A 25822-nucleotide genomic window follows, 5' to 3' on the forward strand; every position below is an offset into this window, starting at 1 on the left:
GAAGATATCAATAGAGCTACTGATTGCTGTGGTATTTCTGGTGACCAGGTTGGATTTACAGAAAATACAGGTAGAGGTAGAATCATATATTTAGTGCTGGTAGGTTGGAGTTTTCTCTGTTGTCTGCAGGCTAGTGCTGGTAGGTTGGAGTCTTCTCTATTGTCTGTAGAGTAGTGCTGGTAGGTTGGAGTCTTCTCTGTTGTCTGTAGGCTAGTGCTGATAGGTTGGAGACTTCTCTATTGTCTGTAGAGTAGTGCTGGTAGGTTGGAGTCTTCTCTGTTGTCTGTAGAGTAGTGCTGGTAGGTTGGAGTCTTCTCTATTGTCTGTAGAGTAGTGCTGGTAGGTTGGAGTCTTCTCTATTGTCTGTAGAGTAGTGCTGGTAGGTTGGAGTCTTCTCTGTTGTCTGTAGGCTAGTGCTGATAGGTTGGAGACTTCTCTATTGTCTGTAGAGTAGTGCTGGTAGGTTGGAGTCTTCTCTGTTGTCTGTAGGCTAGTGCTGATAGGTTGGAGACTTCTCTATTGTCTGTAGAGTAGTGCTGGTAGGTTGGAGTCTTCTCTGTTGTCTGTAGAGTAGTGCTGGTAGGTTGGAGTCTTCTCTGTTGTCTGCAGGCTAGTGCTGATAGTTTGGGGTCTTCTCTATTGTCTGTAGGCTAGTGCTGATAGGTTGGAGTCTTCTCTATTGTCTGTAGGCTAGTGCTGATAGGTTGGAGTCTTCTCTGTTGTCTGTAGGCTAGTGCTGATAGGTTGGAGTCTTTATATGTATTTGTGTGTGAGTGAGTGATTAGTTTATTAGCCACTCAGCTGTGACCAGTCCAGGAGAAAAGGGTGGGTGTGTGTTTCATGGTGTGTGTGTGTGTATTTATAACCGTGGGAGAAAGGTTTGAATGTGTACATGTCAAGGTAAATCAGACAGGTCAGAAGCAGAAGATGTGTGAGCGCGCGCGTGCACGTCTGTTGAATGAAGAGACGCAAATACACACCGCAGCAGCAGTCACGGGTCAGTCACGTGGTCAGAACCCAACCCAACCCAACCCCACCCCACCCTACTGGACTAGGTCTACCCACAATAAAAAAAGAGGAAAGAGGAGACGAAAAGAGGAAGAGAGATGGGGGGATCAGAATATTTTTGCCTAAAATGAATAGCCTTTACATTTAAAATAGAATGTTCTAAAAGGGGAATATATTCGAAGAAACGCTCAGAATCAAACAGACACACATGCTTTCACTCATGCACGCGCATACCCAAACACACACCAAAATCCATCGCTTTGTTTTGCCCAGCTTTATGGTGGTGGTAGCCTACCATTAGGAATTTGGAGTGGTGAGAGGAGGGGCGTTTGTGTATGTGTGAAGGAACAGTCGGTCTCCTCCCCTCGTCTCCCCCCGCCCTCTCGCGCCCCCCATGCCTTTGTGTGCGCGAGGCTCTCTGTGAGCGGCGGTTCTTCAAGTGAGATATCCGTACGTTTCTGAGCGCTGTTTGAGTTTGTGTGGGCTGTTCAAACATAGCCTGGCTGACTGGGACTGGGGTGAACCGGTAGAAGGCACGTGAAACCTCGGAGTTTATTCACACACGCGCGATCAGAAGGAAAATAACGGAGAAATATCGAATATCGGACTTTTCCCTTTCGTCTTACCCATCTATCATTCTCCCTTTATAATTCTCTCGTGTTCTCTATCCGTGGAGAATCTGACCAACCTAAACAACCTGATGTGTGTGTATGTGTGTTTTGGGGGCGTAAAACAACTGGCAGCGCGTGAAGATGGATTAACGTTTGAACGGAAAACTGGAGCAGCACGCAAGACCTCGGCGAGGGGGGAGGGCAAGACGGGCCTCTGCTAACACACACAACCCGCGGGACAGAGGTAATTCAGCACTCTCTCTGTGTGTGTGTGTGTGTGTGTGTGGAGGAGAGGCAAGGCGGGGTGAGTCTGACTCTAGTGTCTGTGAGAATCAATGGTTATAAATCAGGAGAGGTTTTCTCTCTCTCTGAGTTCAGGACCATGCAGTGGACAGCGCCATAGTTACAGTAGAATAACTCCGGGCAAAAGGAGGGAGCTGTGTGTCTCAACTCCCTGCTTATTTCTGAGTTACTGTAACTATGGCGCTGTCCTGTGTCCACTCCATTGTCCTGAATTTAGACAGCGAGTTAGAGAGAACAAAGAGAGAGAGATGTGGGAAACAGAGATAGCACACCATTGAGGCTTGCATGTGTGTGCTGATGTTCTGTTCATTTGGAGTTGAGGGACCAACACAACAGCTATTTACTATTAGCTTAGGTTTGCTGCAAAGGACCAGTCTGAGACCAAGCAGATGTTTGCCCATGTGGAAGTAGTAGCAGAATATGACTTAACAAGCTGATACTGTGCAACAACGCCTTGGTAATGTATGCCTCCTGGAACGCCACCAGTGTGATGACTAACCCCTCCCCTTCTGTCTGTTCCTAGACTCTGATTGGACCAACACCAGGATGATGTCGTCACCAAAAGCCAAGACCAAGAAGAAACCTCCCAAAGACAGCATGACACTTCTACCATGCTTCTACTTCATAGAGGTGTGTGGATGTGCATACATGTGTGTCCAATATAACTGCATTTAATGTATACCACTCACTATGTCTGTTAGTAAGACAATATCTCCCTCTTACCTCTCTCCCTTTCTCTCTCCCTTTCTTTCTCTCTCTCTCTTGCTCTCTGTGTCTGTCTCTCTCTTTCTGTCTAGCTCCCCATCGTCCTCTCCTCCCTTGTCTCTCTCTACTTCATGGAGTTGACAGACCTGTTGTCCCCGGCGACCCCTGGGTTCCATTGCTATGACCGGGACCTGTCGTTACCCTACCTGGAGACAGGAGATGAACTGATCCCTCTGCTGATGTTACTGAGCCTGGCCTTCGCAGGACCGGCTGCCTCGGTTAGTACACACACCGTCGGAACCTAGAATCAATAGATTCGGATCAATAAACAGCCTATCAGCATCAGGGTGCATGACTAATTGTGTGTGTGTGTGAGTAGATCATGCTGGGTGAAGGGCTGGTGTATTGTTACCAGTCCAGAGTCAAACAGAGTAAAGCTGATGGGTGTAACTTCAACTCCTTCCTACGGAGGACTGTTCGCTTTGTTGGTACGTACCTGTTATTTACGCTTGAATCCTCGAGGGGGAGTGGACAGGTGCACACCTCACAGAGTAATGATAGCCTAGGGAGAGAATCTACTTCACAGAGTAATGATAGCCTAGGGAGATAATCTACATAAGAGAGTAATGATAGCCTAGGGAGAGAATCTACCTCACAGAGTAATGATAGCCTAGGGAGAGAATCTACCTCACAGAGTAATGATAGCCTAGGGAGATAATCTACTTCAGGGAGTAATGATAGTCTAGAGAGATAATCTACTTCAGGGAGTAATGATAGTCTAGGGAGAGAATCTACTTCAGAGAGTAATGATAGCCTAGGGAGATAATCTACTTCAGGGAGTAATGATAGCCTAGGGAGAGAATCTACTCCAGGGAGTAATGATAGTCTAGGGAGAGAATCTACCTCACAGAGTAATGATAGCCTAGGGAGAGAATCTACCTCACAGAGTAATGATAGCCTAGGGAGAGAATCTACTTCAGAGAGTAATAACAGCCTAGGGAGATAATCTACCTCACAGAGTAATGATAGCCTAGGGAGAGAATCTACCTCACAGAGTAATGATAGTCTAGGGAGAGAATCTACCTCACAGAGTAATGATAGCCTAGGGAGAGAATCTACCTCACAGAGTAATGATAGCCTAGGGAGAGAATCTACCTCACAGAGTAATGATAGTCTAGGGAGAGAATCTACCTCACAGAGTAATGATAGCCTAGGGAGAGAATCTACTTCAGAGAATAATGATAGCCTAGGGAGAGAATCTACATCAGAGAGTAATGATAGCCTAGGGAGAGAATCTACCTCACAGAGTAATGATAGCCTAGGGAGAGAATCTACCTCACAGAGTAATGATAGCCTAGGGAGATAATCTACTTCAGGGAGTAATGATAGTCTAGAGAGATAATCTACTTCAGGGAGTAATGATAGTCTAGGGAGAGAATCTACTTCAGAGAGTAATGATAGCCTAGGGAGATAATCTACTTCAGGGAGTAATGATAGCCTAGGGAGAGAATCTACTCCAGGGAGTAATGATAGTCTAGGGAGAGAATCTACCTCACAGAGTAATGATAGCCTAGGGAGAGAATCTACCTCACAGAGTAATGATAGCCTAGGGAGAGAATCTACTTCAGAGAGTAATAACAGCCTAGGGAGATAATCTACCTCACAGAGTAATGATAGCCTAGGGAGAGAATCTACCTCACAGAGTAATGATAGTCTAGGGAGAGAATCTACCTCACAGAGTAATGATAGCCTAGGGAGAGAATCTACCTCACAGAGTAATGATAGCCTAGGGAGAGAATCTACCTCACAGAGTAATGATAGTCTAGGGAGATAATCTACCTCACAGAGTAATGATAGCCTAGGGAGAGAATCTACTTCAGAGAATAATGATAGCCTAGGGAGAGAATCTACTTCAGAGAGTAATGATAGCCTAGGGAGAGAATCTACTTCAGAGAGTAATGATAGCCTAGGGAGAGAATCTACTTCAGAGAGTAATGATAGCCTAGGGAGAGAATCTACTTCAGAGAGTAATGATAGCCTAGGGAGAGAATCTACTTCAGAGAGTAATGATAGCCTAGGGAGAGAATCTACTTCAGTGAGTAATGATAGCCTATGGAGAGAATCTACTTCAGGGAGTAATGATAGCCTAGGGAGAGAATCTACATCAGAGAGTAATGATAGTCTAGGGAGAGAATCTACTCCAGGGAGTAATGATAGTCTAGGGAGAGAATCTACTTCAGAGAGTAATGATAGTCTAGGGCGAGAATCTACTTCAGGGAGTAATGATAGTCTAGGGAGATAATCTACTTCAGGGAGTAATGATAGCCTAGGGAGAGAATATACTTCAGAGAGTATTGATAGCCTAGGGAGAGAATCTACTTCAGAGAGTAATGATAGCCTAGGGAGAGAATCTACTTCAGGGAGTAATGATAGCCTAGGGAGAGAATCTACTTCAGAGAGTATTGATAGCCTAGGGAGAGAATCTACTTCAGAGAGTAATGATAGCCTAGGGAGAGAATCTACTTCAGAGTGTAATGATAGTCTAGGGAGAGAATCTACTCCAGGGAGTAATGATAGCCTAGGGAGAGAATCTACTTCAGAGAGTAATGATAGTCTAGGGAGATAATCTACCTCACAGAGTAATGATAGCCTAGGGAGAGAATCTACTTCAGAGAGTAATAACAGCCTAGGGAGATAATCTACCTCACAGAGTAATGATAGCCTAGGGAGAGAATCTACCTCACAGAGTAATGATAGTCTAGGGAGAGAATCTACCTCACAGAGTAATGATAGCCTAGGGAGAGAATCTACCTCACAGAGTAATGATAGCCTAGGGAGAGAATCTACCTCACAGAGTAATGATAGTCTAGGGAGAGAATCTACCTCACAGAGTAATGATAGCCTAGGGAGAGAATCTACTTCAGAGAATAATGATAGCCTAGGGAGAGAATCTACTTCAGAGAGTAATGATAGCCTAGGGAGAGAATCTACTTCAGAGAGTAATGATAGCCTAGGGAGAGAATCTACTTCAGAGAGTAATGATAGCCTAGGGAGAGAATCTACTTCAGAGAGTAATGATAGCCTAGGGAGAGAATCTACTTCAGAGAGTAATGATAGCCTAGGGAGAGAATCTACTTCAGTGAGTAATGATAGCCTATGGAGAGAATCTACTTCAGGGAGTAATGATAGCCTAGGGAGAGAATCTACATCAGAGAGTAATGATAGTCTAGGGAGAGAATCTACTCCAGGGAGTAATGATAGTCTAGGGAGAGAATCTACTTCAGAGAGTAATGATAGTCTAGGGCGAGAATCTACTTCAGGGAGTAATGATAGTCTAGGGAGATAATCTACTTCAGGGAGTAATGATAGCCTAGGGAGAGAATATACTTCAGAGAGTATTGATAGCCTAGGGAGAGAATCTACTTCAGAGAGTAATGATAGCCTAGGGAGAGAATCTACTTCAGGGAGTAATGATAGCCTAGGGAGAGAATCTACTTCAGAGAGTATTGATAGCCTAGGGAGAGAATCTACTTCAGAGAGTAATGATAGCCTAGGGAGAGAATCTACTTCAGAGTGTAATGATAGTCTAGGGAGAGAATCTACTCCAGGGAGTAATGATAGCCTAGGGAGAGAATCTACTTCAGAGAGTAATGATAGTCTAGGGAGATAATCTACTTCAGAGAGTAATGATAGTCTAGGGAGATAATCTACTTCAGAGAGTAATGATAGTCTAGGGAGAGAATCTACTTCAGGGAGTAATGATAGCCTAGGTAGAGAATCTACTTCAGAGAGTAATGATAGCCTAGGGAGAGAATCTACTTCAGAGAGTAATGATAGCCTAGGGAGAGAATATACTTCAGAGAGTAATGATAGCCTAGGGAGAGAATCTACTTCAGAGAGTAATGATAGCCTAGGGAGAGAATATACTTCAGGCCTGTTCCAGTTAAAGCAAGAAGTTGAGAACAGGGGAGAGAGAGATGTAAGAGGGAATGAGGACAGGAGAGAGAGATGTAGTGGGAATGAGGACAGGGGACAGAGAGATGTAGAGGGAATGAGGACGGGGGAGAGAGAGATGTAGAGGGAATGAGGACAGGGGAGAGAGAGATGTAGAGGGAATGAGGACAGGGGAGAGAGAGATGTAGAGGGAATGAGGACGGGGGAGAGAGAGATGTAGAGGGAATGAGGACAGGGGAGAGAGAGATGTAAAGGGAATGAGGACGGGGGAGAGAGAGATGTAGAGGGAATGAGGACAGGGGACAGAGAGATGTAGAGGGAATGAGGACAGGGGAGAGAGAGATGTAGAGGGAATGAGGACGGGGGGAGAGAGATGTAGAGGGAATGAGGACGGGGGAGAGAGAGATGTAGAGGGAATGAGGACGGGGGAGAGAGAGATGTAGAGGGAATGAGGACGGGGGAGAGAGAGATGTAGAGGGAATGAGGACAGGGGAGAGAGAGATGTAGAGGGAATGAGGACGGGGGAGAGAGAGATGTAGAGGGAATGAGGACAGGGGAGAGAGAGATGTAGAGGGAATGAGGACGGGGGAGAGAGAGATGTAGAGGGAATGAGGATGGGGGAGAGAGAGATGTAGAGGGAATGAGGACAGGGGACAGAGAGATGTAGAGGGAATGAGGACAGGGGACAGAGAGATGTAGAGGGAATGAGGACAGGCGAGATGTCTTCAGATTTTTCAGATAACTCTTACCTGGTGCATGCTCCTCCCTCCCCCTCTCCGTCCTTTTCCATCCCTTCTCCCTTCTCCCTGTCTCCCCCCTCTCTCTCCTCCTCCTTCTCCCCCAGGTGTTCATGTGTTTGGTCTCCTGGCAACAGCCCTAATGACAGACATCATCCAGTTGGCTACTGGTTATCCCACCCCTTTCTTCCTGACTGTCTGTCAGCCCAATTACACGCTGCCTGGGATATCATGTGACCAGAACAATTACATCACACAGGACATCTGCTCTGGGAAAGATATGTATGCCATCCTGTCAGCCAGGTAACACACACACACACACACACACACACACACACACACACACACACACACACACACACACACACACACACACACACACACACACACACTCTCTTTGTGTTCTCCAGCTTTAATAAAACTTCCACCTCTCTTTCTCTCTCTCTGCATCACATCTCCCTCTCGCTCCCTGATTCTTACTCTCTCTCTCCTTCTCTTCAGGAAAACATTTCCGTCCCAGCATGCAACGCTCTCTGGCTTTGCTGCTGTCTACATCTCTGTAAGCATTGACAGCTACTAACTTGTCTGTCTGCCTGCCTGCCTGCCTGTCTGTCTGTCTGCCTGTCTGTCTGCCTGTCTGTCTGTCTGACTTTATGAAGATGCATTTGAAGTTAAAATTGGAAACAATGCCATCCGCAATAGTTCTAACTTTGTATGTATGTGTGTGTGTGTGTGTGTGTGTGTGTGTAGATGTATTTGAACAGTGTGATCAGCAGTAGTACTAAGCTGGTGAAGCCGGTGCTGGTGTTTGGATACTGTCTGGCTGCGGGTATAGCCGGACTGACTCAGATCACACAACACCGCTGCCATCCCAGAGATGTCTATGTTGGCTACGCCATAGGAGCTGGCATAGGAGTCTACCTGGTGAGTGTGTGTGTGTGTGTGTGTGTGTGGGTGGGTGGGGGGTGACTTTGTGTGTGTGGGGGGGGGGTAGACTGAGAAAAAGACAGAGAGAGAGATGGGAATTAATAATCTTTTAAGAGTTCTCAGGGGGAGAATTTCACAGTTATTTTTTAGAAAACCTGTCTCAACAAATTTCACGCTTCTATCCCTCTCCACATCTCCTTCCCCTCCCTCCGTACCCTCCCTCTAGTCTCTGTATGCAGTAGGTAACTTCAGGTCATCCGAGGAGGACTGCCTCCCCCAGCCTGTCCGGAGGGCTGCGCCCCCCCCCCAGCAGCAGAGGGAGGTGGTGGTGAGGGGAAGAGCCCAGAGAGGTCATGCTTCTCAGCACGGCTCTCTGTACCGCAGCAAGACACCCAGACCATCAGACAGCAGGGAGGAACTGGGCACTGGGCGCTGCAAGGTAAGAGATGAAGGGAGATAGGTTGTGTATTCGTGGTTAGTATTAGTAGTTAGCCACACTATGTTGTTCTGTAGGTTCGTAGGGAGAAAGCCAGCGTAGCATCTCTGAAGAGGGCCAGTGCTGACGTGGAGCTCCTGGCACCCCGCGGCCCCATGGGAAAGGAAACCATGGTAACATTCAGCAATACCTTACCCCGCGTCGCCAATGGCAGCAGCAGCACCTCGCCCCCCGGAGACGACCCCTCCAACCAGCGTCACATGACCTTCCACCTGTCCTTCGACCCCCGCAGGTCACAACCAAGGTACGTTTGTGACTAGTGTGTGTTGTAGGTGTGTGTCATACAACCCTGGTATTAATCATCAAGTCAAACATATCATGTGTGATCTGTCAGGCTGCGACCACCGCTGGTGCAGGAGTGGAGACAGCAGCGCTCTACGGAGAGACGGAGCGAGGAGGAGGGAGAGACGGACACATCTGGCGGAGGAGAGGGAGGAGCAGGGGGAGGGGGCGAGGCAGGGGAGACAGGGGTGATGAATCCTCCCTCCCTCTATCCGACGGTACAGTCGGCCAATCGAGCCGTTGCCATGGCTACCCCAGCGCCAGCCCCACTGGTGCATATCCCTAAGGAGGGGATTAGACACCCCCCTACTATCTCCCCTCTACCTCCTACTGTCTCCCCTCTACCTCCTACGGTCTCCCCTCTACCTCCTTCTGTCTCTTCTCTACCTCCCCCTGTCTCCCCTAAGAGCGCGGTGACGCGTGCCAAGTTGATGTCACTCAACCAGGGAGGGGAACGAGTCAGGGAGGGGCCTATCCCTGTGACGACTCCGCGTGTGCCCCACCAGCTGCCCAATCAGCCGCCCAATCAGCCGCGAGTGGCGCAGGTGAGATAAATATCAAATCTGAGTTAGTTAAAATGAACTGTTGATTTACATTCTAACTAGCTGAAGAAACTAGCTAAATCAACTGTTGATTTACATTCTAACTAGCTGAAGAAACTAGCTAAATCAACTGTTGATTTACATTCTAACTAGCTGAAGAAACTAGCTAAATCAACTGTTGATTTACATTCTAACTAGCTGAAGAAACTAGCTAAATCAACTGTTGATTTACATTCTAACTAGCTGAAGAAACTAGCTAAATGAACTGTTGATTTACATTCTAACTAGATGAAGTAGCTAGCTAAATGAACTGTTGATTTACATTCTAACTAGATGAAGTAGCTAGCTAACTGTCTCCACTGTTCATCCTATAGGTCATTGCCATGTCCAAGCAGCACGGACCAATCAGCTCCTCTGCCAAGGGCTCTGACTCTGCCTCTTCCTGTGGAGGAGGGTCTTCAACAGGAAGCTCTGAGTCTCCGTACTACCGGGTCCCCTCTGACCATGACAGCCACACCGGGAGTGTTACCGGGAGCGTTACCGGGAGTATTGTCACCATCGACGCTCACGCCCCTCATCACCCTGTGGTCAGGGTGTCTAGCAGTGTCAGTACCGGGAGTAACGGGACCCTGGGGGCCAGAGTAACAGCTGCCGGTAACGGGACCCCCTGGGAGCGGAGGAACACCACCAGCGGGAGCGTCGGTGAGCAGGGCCAGAGGGGGGCGCTGCAGCGCCAGGAGAAAGTCTCTGCACCGGAATATCGGGAATACCGAACACTTCCTGTGAAATCAGACTCTATCTGCTCCTCCTCTCCCAGCCAGACCGATTCCTCCACCCTGCCTCCCCCTCCTCACCCCATCTCCTCTCCACTCCCTCCCTTCTCTTCCTCCACCCTACCTCCGCCTCCTCAGCCCACCTCCTCCCCCCTGCCTCCCCCTTCTCCCCCCTACTACTCCCCCCTCCCTCCCCCTCCTCCCCCCTTCTACTCCCCCCTCCCTCCCCCTCCTCCCCCAGATCTGCTGTTGGACAGTTACTCCCCCCCCCTCCCCCGCTCTATGACCCTCCCCCGCCGGCCCACTGTCTCAGCCCACAGCCGCGCTGATCAAGAAGTCTATTACAAGACCATGCAGACGGAGAGGAGATTATAACGCGACATAGAGGAGTTATAATAGACAGTAACACTACTAAAAACAGACTACGAGGTCAGAAGAGAACATAGGGGAATTTATAGAGCAAGAGGTTATAAGACGACATAGAGCAGTTAATATAGACAGTAGTACCACTAGTTAACCATACAGTCAGGGGCCGTAATTAAATGTGACGCCGTTTGGGGAGCCCTAACAGTCAGGGGAAGTTATTAAATGTGACACAGTTTGGGGAGACCAAACAGTCAGGAGAACTACTACATGACTTAAATGAGTGAGAGGAGGTTATGAGACGACTTAGGAGTTAAATTGTAATATAATGGAGGTTATAACTTGGCGTAGAGGAGTCACAATGATCCAGAACACTACTTCAATACTGAGAAAGGGTCCAGATGTAAACAGACAAATAGCTGATCTTCAAGACACTGCAGAGTAGGAGAAGGACATGAGATGACTTAAAGAAGTTAAGATATGACATAACAGCAAAACCTACAAGACATTGCAGAGTAAGACTTGGGAGGACTGTTAAGTCAAGGTCTAACAGTGGAGGTGGAGCGTGTCTGACTGAAGGTCTTCAGGAGCATGGAGACTGGATCACTAAAGACAACAGAAACAATAGCAGCTCTAGTAGTTGGTTTACCACCGACTACTATCTGACTAGAATACTTTTCCAGTTTACTGACTATACTCACCAGCTGTACTATACTATACTATACTATACTATACTGTATATAGGATCTCTCTCAGGTTTCCATTCCACTGACTTACTGTAGAGACGAAGAAGAGGAGGGGAAAAGGAGGAAGGAAAGTGAACATCTTGGAGAGGATTACTACAGTAAACAAAGAGGAGGAGACAAAGACTGGAGGGAACATTTGGCTTAACAACGTGAACAGATCCACACAGACACACATAGCCGCGGGAAGTAGTTTGCTGGTGGGGTTCCGCGCTACAGACCGCTAACACAGTGCACTACTTTTAGGAAAATTGAAAATGAAGGATTTTAGATTTTATTTTTAATTCAGATTTTTAGTAGTACCCCTACTACCCGTGGCGCTACACACACACACACACACACACACACACACACACACACACACACACACACACACACACACTAACGCACACACACTAACGCACACAGACAGACTCAACCAATCACCTCCAATTGTATACAATTACATGCAATAATATAAATTATTTTTAAGCTCATTTGTTGCTAATCAAACCCCCACTGACAATACAATAAGATAAATGGTGACTAAAGACTGTGTAGACTTGTGGGGGTGGTCTGTGTGCATCGGTTGCCTAGTAGCAGAATGACTTGTTCTGTAGTGGATATCCTCTTTTGATAATAGAACTGTTGAATACTGGTGTTAGTCTGCATGTGTATGTGTGTGAGGGTGTGTCTGTCTTGCATGTGTGTTTCTGTGTGTGAATGAGTGTATTCTACTTCATTGTGTTTCTATGAACTTGTATTATGACTTCTAAGAAACAGAAATGCTGCCTTTTCCAGAGATGTCATTTATTTACCTTTTTGTCTTTATTACCAATGTAAATACTAATATTATATTACTGTCCTTTTTCATGGGCTACTGTTTTTTTAAACTTGTGTTTCCAGGTAATGGTTATAAACTCCTTGACTAATTAAACGTCTATTTGCAAATTCATTGAAGTTTGTGTGACTGACCGGCATTGGTGGTTTATGTGTCTCAAGACCGTGTTAGCCCACTGAGCTGAAGCACAGACATTAGGTTGGAGGAGTCTTTAGTTGTCAAGAATACAGCTGTTATCCCTGGAGTAGTGAAAAATATCCTCTATTTACACACCCACACACGGGATGTGGGTTGTTATAAGATATCTTTAATGAATTCTACTGTTGGTTAGTCCCTGCTAACTCCTTTATAAAATCTATACTCCTGAGAGAGAGAGAGACAGGGAGACGAGAAAGAGAAGGAAGGGGTAAATAGAGAGGAAGAGAAGGATAAAGAGAGAGGAGAGAGAGCGAGGGAAGGAGGGCTGAGGGCTGAGTCAGTCCTGGTTGACTATCCCTAGGGCCCTCACCATCTGGCCTCTACACACACACACACACACTCTGCAGCAGTGTGTGTGTGTGTGTGTGTGTGTGTGTGTGTGTGTGTGTGTGTGTGTGTGTGTGTGTGTGTGTGTGTGAAGCTATCCGGAGGTCTGAAGTGGCCTTCATTTGAGGAGTGATTCAACAGAACAACACAAAGGCCTCTGCTCTGTCTGTCTCGATCCTTTCTCTCTGTCTCAAACCCTTCTCTCTGTCTGTCCATATCTCTCTCTCTCTACTGTCTGTCCATATCTCTCTCTACTGTCTGTCCATATCACTTACTGTCTCTACTGTCTGTCCATATCTCTCTCTACTGTCTGTCCATATCACTTACTGTCTCTACTGTCTGTCCATATCTCTCTCTACTCTCTGTCCATATTGCTTACTGTCTCTGTCTGTCCATATCTCTCTCTACTGTCTGTCCATATCACTTACTGTCTCTACTGTCTGTCCATATCTCTCTCTACTGTCTGTCCATATCACTTACTGTCTCTACTGTCTGTCCTAATTTCTTTCTCTACTGTCTGTCCATATCTCTCTACTGTCTGTCCATATGCCTTACTGTCTCTTCTGTCTGTCCATATGCCTTACTGTCTCTACTGTCTGTCCATATCCCTTACTGTCTCTACTGTCTGTCCATATCTCTTACTGTCTCACTTCTCACAGACATATGAAGAGACGGAGATGGAGAGAGAGATGAAGAGAGAACAACAGAGTGATGCAGAAAGATATATTTGAGGATGCGTGGGTTAATATGTGTGTTCTAACATGAGTGACTAAGCCTAAAATATCCTGCAGGCTTCACCAAACAGACCAGGGTCACTAGGAATGGGGACCGTGTGTGTGTGTGTGTGTGTGTGTGTGTGTGTTTGTAAGTATGTGGGTGTCTAAGTGTGTGTGTATATATTCCCCTACCTCTGCTCTGTATGCCTGAGTAAATATGTCAATATGTCAGATGTATAACATCCATACATTTAGATACAACTGTTGTCTGACCTAATTTTGTTCCCTGTGACACACACACACTCAGATAAATCTGAGCTTTGATTCATACGAGTGAGGCGCAGCAGTGTTCTAATTGCTCTTTAGGATGATGTAATCAGAGCGTGTGATTTTGGGTGGATTAACGATGAGAGGTTTCTCTTTTAATTTCACAGCGAATTACTATAACTGGGTGATTGTGTCTGTGTGTGTGCACACCTTTATGTGTGAGTGTGTGTATGTGTTGGGGGGGGGGGGGGGTCTCTGTGTTGCTAAATATCACAGAATTGTGGGAAAGGCATGGCATGAAAATTGTTACTACTATGATCGTGAAATAATCTATTCCTCCTCATCCATCAAAGAATGTTTCAGTTGCTTAGTTGAATGGGTTGTGTGTGTGTGTGTGTGTGTGTGTGTGAGAGAGAGAGAGAGAGATCCAGGCACCACCTTGTGGTATAGACTGTCATTACAGTCTGTGGTAATTAGTTCCATTAAAACCAGTATATAAATGTTTAATTTTAAAAAATGGAAATGATATACAACAACATGATACGAGTCCCAATAATATGCTGATATAATTCTGTTGTGTGTGAGAATGAGACATATAGCTGTTGTTATAGGCAGCATAATGGGACACCGAACACGACCCATCAACACCAGAACAACATATCTACAACACTCCTCAGTCCTCTACAGGTAACCTAGCAACCTGCATCTCTTCTAAAACACCTGCTATAGGCTGAAATACAACCGCCTTTTCTCTTTCCATGTCCACCTTTTTCATCCACTTCCAGGTTCGACTATTGTTACTGTATAGTTACATTTGACACCACCATGACATCCAACATACAAATTCCATTAAAGTAAATCCAATTCAACTGCATAGTATCAAACCAACTCAAGGTCCTTATAGAGGATCAGTCAGGAAAATGACAGTGGACACGTGTAATTTGCCTTCTGGGATAGCCGATTCTTACCCGGTTGGGCGGAGATAGCATTTGATTGAACATTTAGGAGCCCCATGTGTACCTTGAATGACCCACTGAGAACTGACTACATTAGTCACAAACCATTGCAACGGAAACCGTTTGCTCCAAACAAAAAACTTTCTGCAACGAAAACAAGAGATTCTATTGGACAAATTCAGGTCGGTCCCTTCCCGTTTTGTTCTGTTTGCTTCTGTTTGGTTCCTAGTGAACACAACCCAGGGGTATGAGATGAAGAGAGCGAGAGCTATTAGTAGTTAGAAACAAAAAGGAAACACACCTAGTGGAGACAAACAGTAGATGGGTAAAGTTCAGATCAGACATTTTGTTAACAGACAGCAGCCGTTGACATCAGAGGCAAATGGACCAGTGCCACATCTCTGTCATTGTTTTTTAAAACTCTGATATTGTTTACTTCATCCGCTGCCTTGTAAATCATTTGGACCTGTTAGATTCTTTTCCAGCCCTCTGATTGGTCTTTTGTGTTCTAATAAATAACCAATCAAACAACTAACACAAACTCTTCTGGGTGTCCACGGGGGCGGGACGTTCTCTAACCAGATTCCCAGTGCAGGCACTGGATTGGATAGCTCTCAGTCTGTCCAGACTAGCCCCTGTCCGTGTTTGGACAGTTCTCCCCTTCTCCTGGTCTTTCACTGCACCTGATTGCCTGGCTCTTCCTCTCTCCAGACTGGTGGAGTTACGTGATTGGACAGTTCTTTCTCCCTGCAGTGTATTGACAGCACCTGATTGGTTGGTTGTCCCTCTGTCCAGGCTGGCAGAGGTTTTTGATTGGATCTCTCTCCTCCTCTGTAGGATGTTCAGAGCTTCTGATTGGCTGTTCCTCCCTGTCTGCAGAATGTTGGAGGCATGTGATTGTCTGCTCCCATTTCTGCCCAGGCTTTTTGATTGGTCGTCTCTGTCTCTCTCAGTTTCTGATTGGTGTAACAGTCTGTCCCTGTCTGTGTCCTGTCTGGCTGTTTGTCTCACAGTGGAACTGTCCCTGCTTGTCCTGTCTCTGTCTCTGTCTCTGTCCAGGCTGCTACAGAGGTTTGATCTGCCACTCTTCCCTTTCTCCTGGTTGAGCCCCTCTCTCTCTTCCTTGGTTCTATCTTTCTCTGCGTTGGTTCTCACTCTCTCCAGGCTTTGTGACTGGCCAACCTTGTCTTTCTCCAGTTTGACAGCAGTAGCTGTGCTCTGGTTCATTTTATGGTTCTCCAGGCAGGTCTGTATCTCGGCCCTCCTGGTCACGGCATCTCTTAGCTGGGCTGTGAACGTCTCGATCCTCCCCTGGACCTCCTGGAGCTCTCCCTCCCATAGGAAGGCCTGGTTGCCTGGGTTCCCCAGAGGAGGCAGGGCCAGGCCGGGGGAGGCCAGGGCCGATGCTGGCCCACCGTTAGCATGCAGGCTAACCTGAGGAGGAGATAAACCACCCAGACACCCTGGAACAGACAGGGGAAGACAGAAACTTTGTGACCTCTTCTCTGAATCTCATTGAAGGGAATGTGATTTGTGGATTCAAATAAAGCATGTAAAGTGTGTGTGTGGTTTGGTTTTATATTCCTTGTGGGTCCCAGAAGTTCTACTAAAGGATAGTAAAACAAGGACAATTCTGGGGACATTTCGCTGATCCCCACAGGGAAAATGTGTATTTTAGGCTTAGTGCTTAGGTTTAGGGTTAGAACTAGGGTTAAGAGATAGGGTTAGGTGTTAAGGTTAAGGATTAGGGGTTAGGGAAAATAGGATTTTGAATAGGAATAAATGTTTTGGTCCCCACAAGGACGGTAAAACAAATGTGTGTGTTAGAGTGAGTGTGTACCTCCCAGGCCGTGTCGCCCCACCATGCCAGGACGTCCCCAGAACGAGGCGGTGTGTGTGTGTAGACGGTAGCTGTGTAGACTCTCCAGATCAAAGTGGACCCTCTTGTTCTCCTTGATGTCCCGGGCAGGAGAGGAGGGCTGAGGAGGAGGGGGGGCAGGCAGGGGGGAAGAAGGGGGAGGAGGAGGGCGAGGCTGCTGGTGTCTGTGGAGGCTGCAGCTGTCAGAGACACAAGGGGAGGGACTGGGGGAGAGAGAGATGGGGGGGAGAGAGGGGAGAGAGAGAGGGGGGAAGAGTGAGAGAGAGAAAGAGAGGTAAAATTGACAATATTGTTAACCTATACTGTAATATAAATAGTATTGATAAACTATACTCTAATATAGAGAGTATTGATAACCTATGCTGTAGTATAGATGGAATTGATAACCCATACTGTAATATAGACAGTGTTGACAACCTATAATGTCATTTTGACAGTCTTGATAACCTATACTGTAATAGATAGTATTGATAACCTATACTCTAATGTAGACAGTATCGATAACCTATACTGTAATATGAACAGTATTGATAACCTATAATGTAATATTGCCAGTATTGATAACCTATACTATAATATAGACAGTATTAATAACCTATACTCTAATATAGATATTATTGATAATCTATACCGTAATATATATTATTGATAACCTATAATGTAATATGAATATTTTTGATAACCTATACTGTAATATAGAGTGTTGATAAACTATAGTGTAATTTAGATATTATTGATTACCTATACTGTAGTATAGATAGTTTTGATAACCTATGCTGCAAAATAGATAGCATTGATAACCTATACTGTAGTATAGATAGTATTGATAACCTATACTGCTATATAGATAGTTTTGAAAGCCTATACTGTAATATAGACAGTATTGATAACCTATAAGGTAATTTAGATATCAATGATAACCTACACTGTAGTATAGATAGTGTTGATAACTTATACAGCAATATAGATAGTATTGATAACCTATACTCGAATGTAGACAGTATTGATAACCTATACACTAATATGAACAGTATTGATAACCCATACTGTAAAATAGAGAGTAGTTATAACCTTCACTGTAGTATAGATAGCATTGATAACCTATACTGTAATATAGATAGTATTGATAACCTATACTGTGATTTTGACAGTATTGATAACCTTCACTGTAGTATAGATAGCATTGATAACCTATACTGTAATATAGATAGTATTGATAACCTATACTGTGATTTTGACAGTATTGATAACCTTTAATGTAATATAGACAGTACTGCTAACCTATAATGTAATATAAATAGTATTGATAACCTATACTGTAATATTGACAGTATTGATAACCTATACTGTAATATTGACAGTATTGATAACCTATACTCTAATATAGACAGTATTAATAACCTATACTCTAATAAAGATAGTATTGATAATCTATACCGTAATATATATATATATATATATATATATATATTATTGATAACCTATAATGTGATATACATATTTTTGATAACCTATACTGTAATATAGAGAGTATTGATAAACTACACTGTATTATAGACAGTATAGATAACCTATAGTGTAATTTAGATATTATTGATTACCTATACTGTAGTATAGTTTTGATAACCTAATGCTGCAAAATAGATAGCAATGATAACCTATACTGTAGTATAGATAGTATTGATAACCTATACAGCAATATATAGTATTGATTGCCTATACTGTGATATAGACAGTATTGATACCCGATACTCTAATGTAGACAGTGTTGATAACCTATACTGTAATATAGACAGTATTGATAACCGATACTCTAATGTGGACAGTATTGATAACCTATGCTATAATATAGACAGTATTGATAACCTATACTATAATATAGACAGTATTGATAACCTATACTATAATATAGACAGTATTGATAGCATATACTATAATATAGACAGTATTGATAGCATATTCTATAATATAGACAGTATTGATAACCTATACTATAATATAGACAGTATTGATAACCTATACTATAATATAGACAGTATTGATAACCTATACTATAACATAGACAGTATTGATAACTTATACTGTAGTATAGATAGTATTGATAACCTATACAGCAATATATAGTATTGATTGCCTATACTGTGATATGGACAGTATTGATACCCTATACTATAACATAGACAGTATTGATAACCTATACTATAACATAGACAGTATTGATAACCTATACTCTAATGTAGACAATATTGATAACCTTTTCTCTAACGTGGACATTATTGATAACCTATACTCTAATGTAGACAGTATTAATAACCTATACTCTAATGTAGACAGTATCGATAACCTATACTCTAATATAGACAGTATTGATAACCTATACTCTAACGTAGACAGTATTTATAACCTATACTCTAACGTGGACAGTATTGATAACCTATACTCTAATATAGATAGTATTGATCAGTGTTTCTCTACTTGTGGTCCAGGCCAATCAACTCTTTCCCTACGTCCTCGTAAGGGGTGTTCAGGGCTCGATGGATCTTCTGTCAACAGATAGATGATACAACACAGATGAGAGAACATTCACTCAATAAAGATCACCTTGTTAAGATAACAGTGGTAAGATCACCTTGATAAGATCACCTTGTTAAGATCACAGTGGTAAGACCACCTTGTTAAGATAACAGTGGTAAGATCACCTTGATAAGATCACCTTGTTAAGATCACAGTGGTAAGATCACCTTGATAAGATCACCTTGTTAAGATCACAGTGGTAAGACCACCTTGTTAAGATCACAATGGTAAGATCACAGTGGTAAGATCACCTTACTAAGATCACAATGGTAAGATCACAGTGGTAAGACCACCTTGTTAAGATCACAATGGTAAGATCACAGTGGTAAGATCACCTTGCTAAGATCACAGTGGTAAGATCACCATGTTAAGATCACCTTGTTAAGATAACAGTGGTAAGATCACCTTGCTAAGATCACAGTGGTAAGATCACCGTGTTAAGATCACCTTGTTAAGATCACAGTGGTAAGATCACCTTGATAATAACTTTTTAAAAGTGTGAAATTCTAATTATCTTAGATCATATTAACAGCTTGGTGGCTTGCTATAGATCTAGTTATTGAGTGTGTGTGTGTGTGTGTGTTTGTGTGTGTGTGTGTGTGTGCGTGCGTGTGCGTGTGGGTGTGCGTGTGCGTGTGTGTGTGTGTGTGTGTGTACGTACATACCTGGCTGGTATGCAACCAGTAGGTGAGTGTGTGTGACCGTCGTAGCCGGGGCAGGGCTAGGTGATAGAAGGTGTGTTCAGCTGCCAAGGTAAAGATGGCTCCAACCACCCCCACACACAACATCACAAACAGGCCTGAGAAATGATCTATCCCCATCGATAAATTCTGGGAGACAGAGAGAGTCAGAAAGAGGGAGAGATAGAGGGCAAGAGAGGGTGTGAGAGAGGGAGCGAGAGAGGGAGGGAGAGTGAGAGAGCGAGAGAGAGAGAAAGAGGGAGAGAGAAAGAGGGAGAGAGAAAGAGGGACAGAGAGATATATAGCGCAAGAGAGGGTTAGATAGAGGGCAAGAGAGGGTGTGAGAGAGGGAGCGAGAGAGGGAGGGAGAGTGAGAGAGCGAGAGAGAGAGAAAGAGGGAGAGAGAAAGAGGGACAGAGAGATATATAGCGCAAGAGAGGGTTAGAGAGAGGGAGAGAGAGAGAGAGAGAGAGAGAGAGGGAGAGAGAGGGAGAGAGAGAGAGAGAGGGGGAGAGAGAGGGAGAGAGAGAGAGAGAGAAAGAGAGGGGGAGAGAGAGGGAGAGAGAGAGAGGGAAGATAGTATTTATTATTAGGTTCTGTAGTTAGCTGCTGCTGACAAATAAAATAGATAATATACATAAATATACATACATAGCACTACATTTACATTACAATTTAGTCATTCAGCAGACGCTCCCATCCAGACTGACCCACAGCTAGTGCATTCCTCTTAAGATAGCCAAGTGAGACAACCACATATAACAGTCGTAACCCAATCATGCATCATATACATAATAAAATGCAAAATACAATACAAAATGCATTAAATGGTCTGTGTCTCTTCACAGTCCCCATTTTGCCGTAAGGTATGAGGTTGACTGTGGTTCCAACAGTGGCCTCTAGATGGCAGAGTGAACCAATAGTTCCACTTTCTCCGTCACCTGACATCATCACAACACTGTCTCTGAGTAAAACTCGAGCCAGTTTCTCAAGTTTTAAGTGATGACCTTAAAGGGGCAATCTGCAGTTGCTACATACATTTTGGACATAAATGAATGATATGTATCTATTGATTGCCCCCCTAATGCCTCATGAGCTTAGTTCAACTGTCGTACCCCATCAAAACACTATTTATTTAACCCTTATTTTACCAGGTAAGTTGACTGAGAACACATTCTCATTTACAGCAGCGACCTGGGGAATAGTTACAGGGGAGAGGACGGGGATGATAAGCCAATTGTAAACTGTGGATGATTAGGTGGCCGTGATGGTATGAAGGCCTGATTGGGAATTTAGCCAGGGGGTAGGTTTATGACAGTCATAAATACCTCTTCCCCCCTTTTAACTCTCTCTACCCTGCTGATGTTACATTTGCAAAAACCTTGGTTAACATAGAGATTCTAGGAACATCAGAAGGTGGGGGGAAATGAACTATATTCTGGTAATCCGACCAATTGAACATATGTGGTGGTACCTAATGAATATGATGTCAGTTCGGTTGTCATCTGAGACATTCTCATCAATGATAAGATAACATAAATTCTACAGTGGAAAGTCTACACATCAGAGTTATCGGATTCACATGGATTTGTTGTTCAATTTAAATGTTTGAATATGAAATTATTTGTGATGGGATGAAATGTGATTTTAGCTTCTAAAATGTGAGATTTGGGTTTTCATAAGAGGGCTCTGCTCAATCAGTGACCCGCCCATGTGAAGGGACATGGGCTATAAACTTCTCAAACACGCCCTCCTCTCCCTTCCTATATAAAGCCTTGACGACAATATAACCTCCTGTTGCGAGGATGTGAGGATGACGGTCCTATGTCAGAATGGTTCAGATAATAACAACAGAATGAAGCCAACATCAGCGTGAGCTTTGGTTGCGAATGGTATGAACTTTGAACTCTTATTCACTACAGAAGTGATACCTCCTAGCCGTTGAGTTAGCAACAGCCGCTGCAAACGAGGGTTAGGAAGGAACAGACAGAGTATCCCGTCTATCACACAACGACGTTACTACAACGTATCCAATTGACCACCAGAGACATTCTTCAAAGGACAAAGGACTCGGTTTGGCAACGCAGCCTTCCATCTACCACCAACTGTAAGGGATCTCGTCCTCCTCTTCTGAGGAGGAGAAGCGAGAAGGATCGGAGGACCAAAACGCAGCGTGGTAAGTGTCCATAAGGTTTATTTTAAAACATAAACTGAACACTACGAAATACAAAACAATAAACGTGAAATGAACGAAACAGTCCCGTGTGACACGGAAGACAAACTGACACGGAAGACAAACACCCACAACCCAAAAGTGAAACCCTGGCTACCTAAGTATGATTCTCAATCATGGACAACAATTGACAGCTGCCTCTGATTGAGAACCATACTAGGCCGAACTCAAAAACCAACATAGAAAAACAAACATAGACTGCCCACCCAACTCACGCCCTGACCATACTAAAGCAAAGATAAAATAACAGAACTATGGTCAGAACGTGACAGTACCCCCCCAAAGGTGCGGGCTCCGGCCGCAAAACCTAAACCTATAGGGGAGGGTCTGGGTGGGTGTCTGTCCGCAGTCCACGGGTCCCGAATGGACGGGATATTCCGGCAGCGCCGGACGGACGGGAGATTCCGGCAGCGCCGGACAGGCGGGAGACTCCGGCAGCTCCGGAGTGAAGGGCGATTCTGGCATCGCTGGCGTGACAGGCAGCTCTGGCAGCTCCTGGCTGACTGACGGCTCTGGCAGCTCCTGGCTGACTGACGGCTCTGGCAGCTCCTGGCTGACTGACGGCTCTGGCAGCTCCTGGCTGACTGGCAGCTCAGGACAGACTGGCGGCTCTGGCAGCTCAGGACAGATGGGAGACTCTGGCAACTCAGGACAGACGGGAGACTCTGGCAGCTCAGGACAGACGGGAGAATCTGGCAGCTCAGGACAGACGGGAGACTCTGGCAGCTCAGGACAGACGGGAGACTCTGGCAGCTCAGGACAGACGGGAGACTCTGGCAGCTCGGGACAGACGGGAGACTCTGGCAGCTCAGGACAGACGGGAGACTCTGGCAGCTCAGGACAGACGGGAGACTCTGGCAGCTCAGGACAGACGGGAGACTCTGGCAACTCAGGACAGACGGGAGACTCTGACAGCACTGGACAGGCGGGAGGACCTGTAGGGAGAAGACGGAGAGACAGCCTGGTGCGGGGGGCTGCCACCGGAGGGCTGGTATGTGGAGGTGGCACCGGATAGACCGGACTGTGAAGGCGCACAGGAGGTCTCGAGCACCGAGCCTGGCCAACCTTACCTTGTTGAATGCTCCCCGTAGCCAGGCCAGTGCGGCGAGGTGGAATAGCACGCACTGGGCTGGGCTGGTGAACCGGGGACACCATGCGTAAGGCTGGTGCCATGTACACCGGACCGAGGAGACGCACTGGAGACCAGATGCGCTGAGCCGGCTTCATGGCACCTGGCTCGATGCCCACTCTAGCCCGGCCGATACAGGGAGCTGGGATGTAGCGCATCGGGCTAAGCACGCGTACTGGGGACACCGTGCGCTCCACCGCATAACACGGTGCCTGACCAGTACGACGCTCTCTCTCTCCACGGTAAGCACGGGAGTTGGCGCAGGTCTCCTACCTGACTTCGCCACACTCCCCGTGTGCCCCCTCCCAATACATTTTTGGGGCTGCCTCTCGGGCTTCCAGCCGCGCCACCGTGCTGCCTCCTCATACCACTGCCTCTCGGCTTTCGCTGCCTCCAGCTCAGCCTTGGGGCGGCGATATTCTCCAGCCTGTGCCCATGGTCCCTTGCAGTCCAGAATCTCCTCCCAAGTCCAGGAGTCCTGCGATCGCTGCTGCTGCCCGTTACCACGCTGCTTGGTCCGGTTGTGGTGGGTGTTTCTGTAAGGGATCTCGTCCTCCTCTTCTGAGGAGGAGAAGCGAGAAGGATCGGAGGACCAAAACGCAGCGTGGTAAGTGTCCATAATGTTTATTTTAAAACATAAACTGAACACTACGAAATACAAAACAATAAACGTGAAATGAACGAAACAGTCCCATGTGGCGACAAACACTGACACGGAAGACAAACACCCACAACCCAAAAGTGAAACCCAGGCTACCTAAGTATGATTCTCAATCAGGGACAACAATTGACAGCTGTCCCTGATTGAGAACCATACTAGGCCAAACTCAAAAACCAACATAGAAAAACAAACATAGACTGCCCACCCAACTCACGCCCTGACCATACTAAAACAAAGATAAAATAACAGAACTATGGTCAGAACGTGACACCAACCTACTGAAGCGCAGCTCAGAGTAAATATTTATTGCATTTTCCTTTTCCAAATGGGCGGTAATTTAGAATGCATAAGATTCTGTATTTACGATAGCACAGCTTTGCTCTTTGTTCCTCAATCTTCCTGCTCTTTCACTCAAACCCAGCCCTTTTCCTTTGCGTAACAAGCTGTCATTTCTGTTTCGCCCGCTAGGGACGTTTTCCTTTATGACGTAATTTGTAATGAATAATTATGATTAATTATGTGTATGTGTAAATCTGGGTGATTAGTTAGATATTTAGTAAATTAATAATTAAACCCAATTTTGTATTGCTGATTCAACTTGTTAGCCAGGGTTCGTGAAGATAACCAAGAATTTACAACTTTCAGATGAGACTGAATTAAGGTGACGATTAATATTGACTGCTATTGATGTAAAATATTACTAGGTCTTTAAGATTTTATTCGGAAGATAACAGCTCTATAAATATTATTTTGTGGTGCACCGACTCTCTAGTTAATTACATTTACATGATTAGCTCAATCAGGTAATATTAATTACGGAGAAATTATTTTATAGAATAGCATGTCATATCACTTAATCCGGCATAGCCAAAGACACGACACCGGGGTTAACACCCCTACTCTTATGATAAGTATCATGGGATCTATAATGACTACAGAGAGTCAGGACACCCCTTCCGAAAGACAGCACCCTACACAGGGCAATATCCCTAATCACTGCCCTGGGGCATTGGGATATTATTTTTAGACCAGAGGAAAGAGTGTCTCCTACTGATCGTCCAACACCTCTTCCAGCAACATCTGGTCTCCCATCGAGGGACAGACCCTGGTTACCTTCAGAAGCCAGCCAGCAGTGAGATGCTGGGTGGTATGCTGTAGGGTGGTATGCTGTAGGGTGGTATGCTGCTGGCTGTAAAATACCAGCTTGTTTACTCCAATGTTTGTAAACATAGTAAAGTAAACAAACACTATAAAGCCTCAAAAATGTTGATATCATGGATGGTCAGTCCTAGCATTCATAGCGCTGTCTATGAATTAGACAGTGGTTAGATTTCTCCAGCCTTCCCTCAGCTTTTTACTGAAACAGGGGAGAGCGCTTCGTTTTAGTTTCAACTGCAGATTGCCCCTTTAAAGAAGGTAGGAAGTATTCAAACAGGGCCATGTCCTCTCTCTCTGCCATCCCCATGATCTACAGGGACACAAGTCTTCTGACCAGAACGAATACACACATACACACACACACACACTCATTCATGCATGCCGCACGCACACACAGTTTCTATGGGAAACTACAGGCACACTTATCAGGCAAAACACTGCCATCGTTTCTCTGTCTATTTCCCCTAGAAGCACCTGGAACGACACAATGTGAGCCACCCCATGTGACCCAGAGGTACACCTTGGATCGTGGACTTCTGTCCTGCCTCATGTTGTTATTCTGTAGAACTGCCTCAAGTCTGCTCTATGTATTCTAACTTCTGCATAAATATGAAGAATATCATCCCTCTGATACAGAGAGTTTCTCATGGCCCTAAGCCTTCCTCTCTCTGGGGAGAGGCTGTAGTAGTAAACACCATCACACACACACACACACACACACACACACACACACACACACACACACACACACACACACACACACACACACACACACACACA

At 45.2% G+C, this 25822-nt stretch overlaps 2 protein-coding genes across 2 annotated transcripts in view; one reads left to right on the forward strand and one right to left on the reverse strand.

The window, feature by feature from the left end:
* The first annotated feature begins 1447 nt into the window (after nt 1-1447).
* On the forward strand, nt 1448-10713 carry LOC139373081 (phospholipid phosphatase-related protein type 3-like). Its single transcript, XM_071113167.1, has 11 exons — nt 1448-1863; nt 2446-2552; nt 2720-2905; nt 3007-3115; nt 7426-7621; nt 7820-7877; nt 8069-8242; nt 8472-8684; nt 8759-8985; nt 9076-9568; nt 9940-10713. The coding sequence occupies exons 2-11, from the start codon at nt 2469-2471 to the stop codon at nt 10711-10713; spliced, it is 2514 nt and encodes an 837-aa protein (XP_070969268.1). The 5' UTR covers nt 1448-1863; nt 2446-2468.
* Nucleotides 10714-14328: 3615 nt separating this feature from the next.
* Nucleotides 14329-25822, reverse strand: part of LOC139373077 (glutamate receptor ionotropic, NMDA 3B-like) — a 62825-nt gene continuing 51331 nt past the window's right edge. The window contains exons 15-18 of the mRNA XM_071113164.1: nt 19847-20011; nt 19083-19150; nt 16569-16810; nt 14329-16191 (exon numbers count right to left, since the gene is read on the reverse strand). Coding sequence (XP_070969265.1) covers nt 15260-16191; nt 16569-16810; nt 19083-19150; nt 19847-20011 — 1407 coding nt within the window. The 3' untranslated portion in view covers nt 14329-15259. The remainder of the gene's footprint in view (nt 16192-16568; nt 16811-19082; nt 19151-19846; nt 20012-25822) is intronic.

The sequence above is a fragment of the Oncorhynchus clarkii genome, chromosome 18 (assembly GCF_045791955.1).
Source record: "Oncorhynchus clarkii lewisi isolate Uvic-CL-2024 chromosome 18, UVic_Ocla_1.0, whole genome shotgun sequence".
Classification (NCBI taxonomy): domain Eukaryota; kingdom Metazoa; phylum Chordata; class Actinopteri; order Salmoniformes; family Salmonidae; genus Oncorhynchus; species Oncorhynchus clarkii.

Excerpts from the sequence above, each read along its gene's own strand:
- LOC139373081 (XM_071113167.1), top strand. The coding sequence starts at position 2,469 with ATGATGTCGTCACCAAAAGCCAAGACCAAGAAGAAACCTCCCAAAGAC. Across the intron at positions 8,243-8,471 it reads CTGGCATAGGAGTCTACCTG|TCTCTGTATGCAGTAGGTAA; the intron begins GTGAGTGTGTGT and ends CCCTCCCTCTAG. Across the intron at positions 8,986-9,075 it reads CCCCGCAGGTCACAACCAAG|GCTGCGACCACCGCTGGTGC; the intron begins GTACGTTTGTGA and ends GTGATCTGTCAG.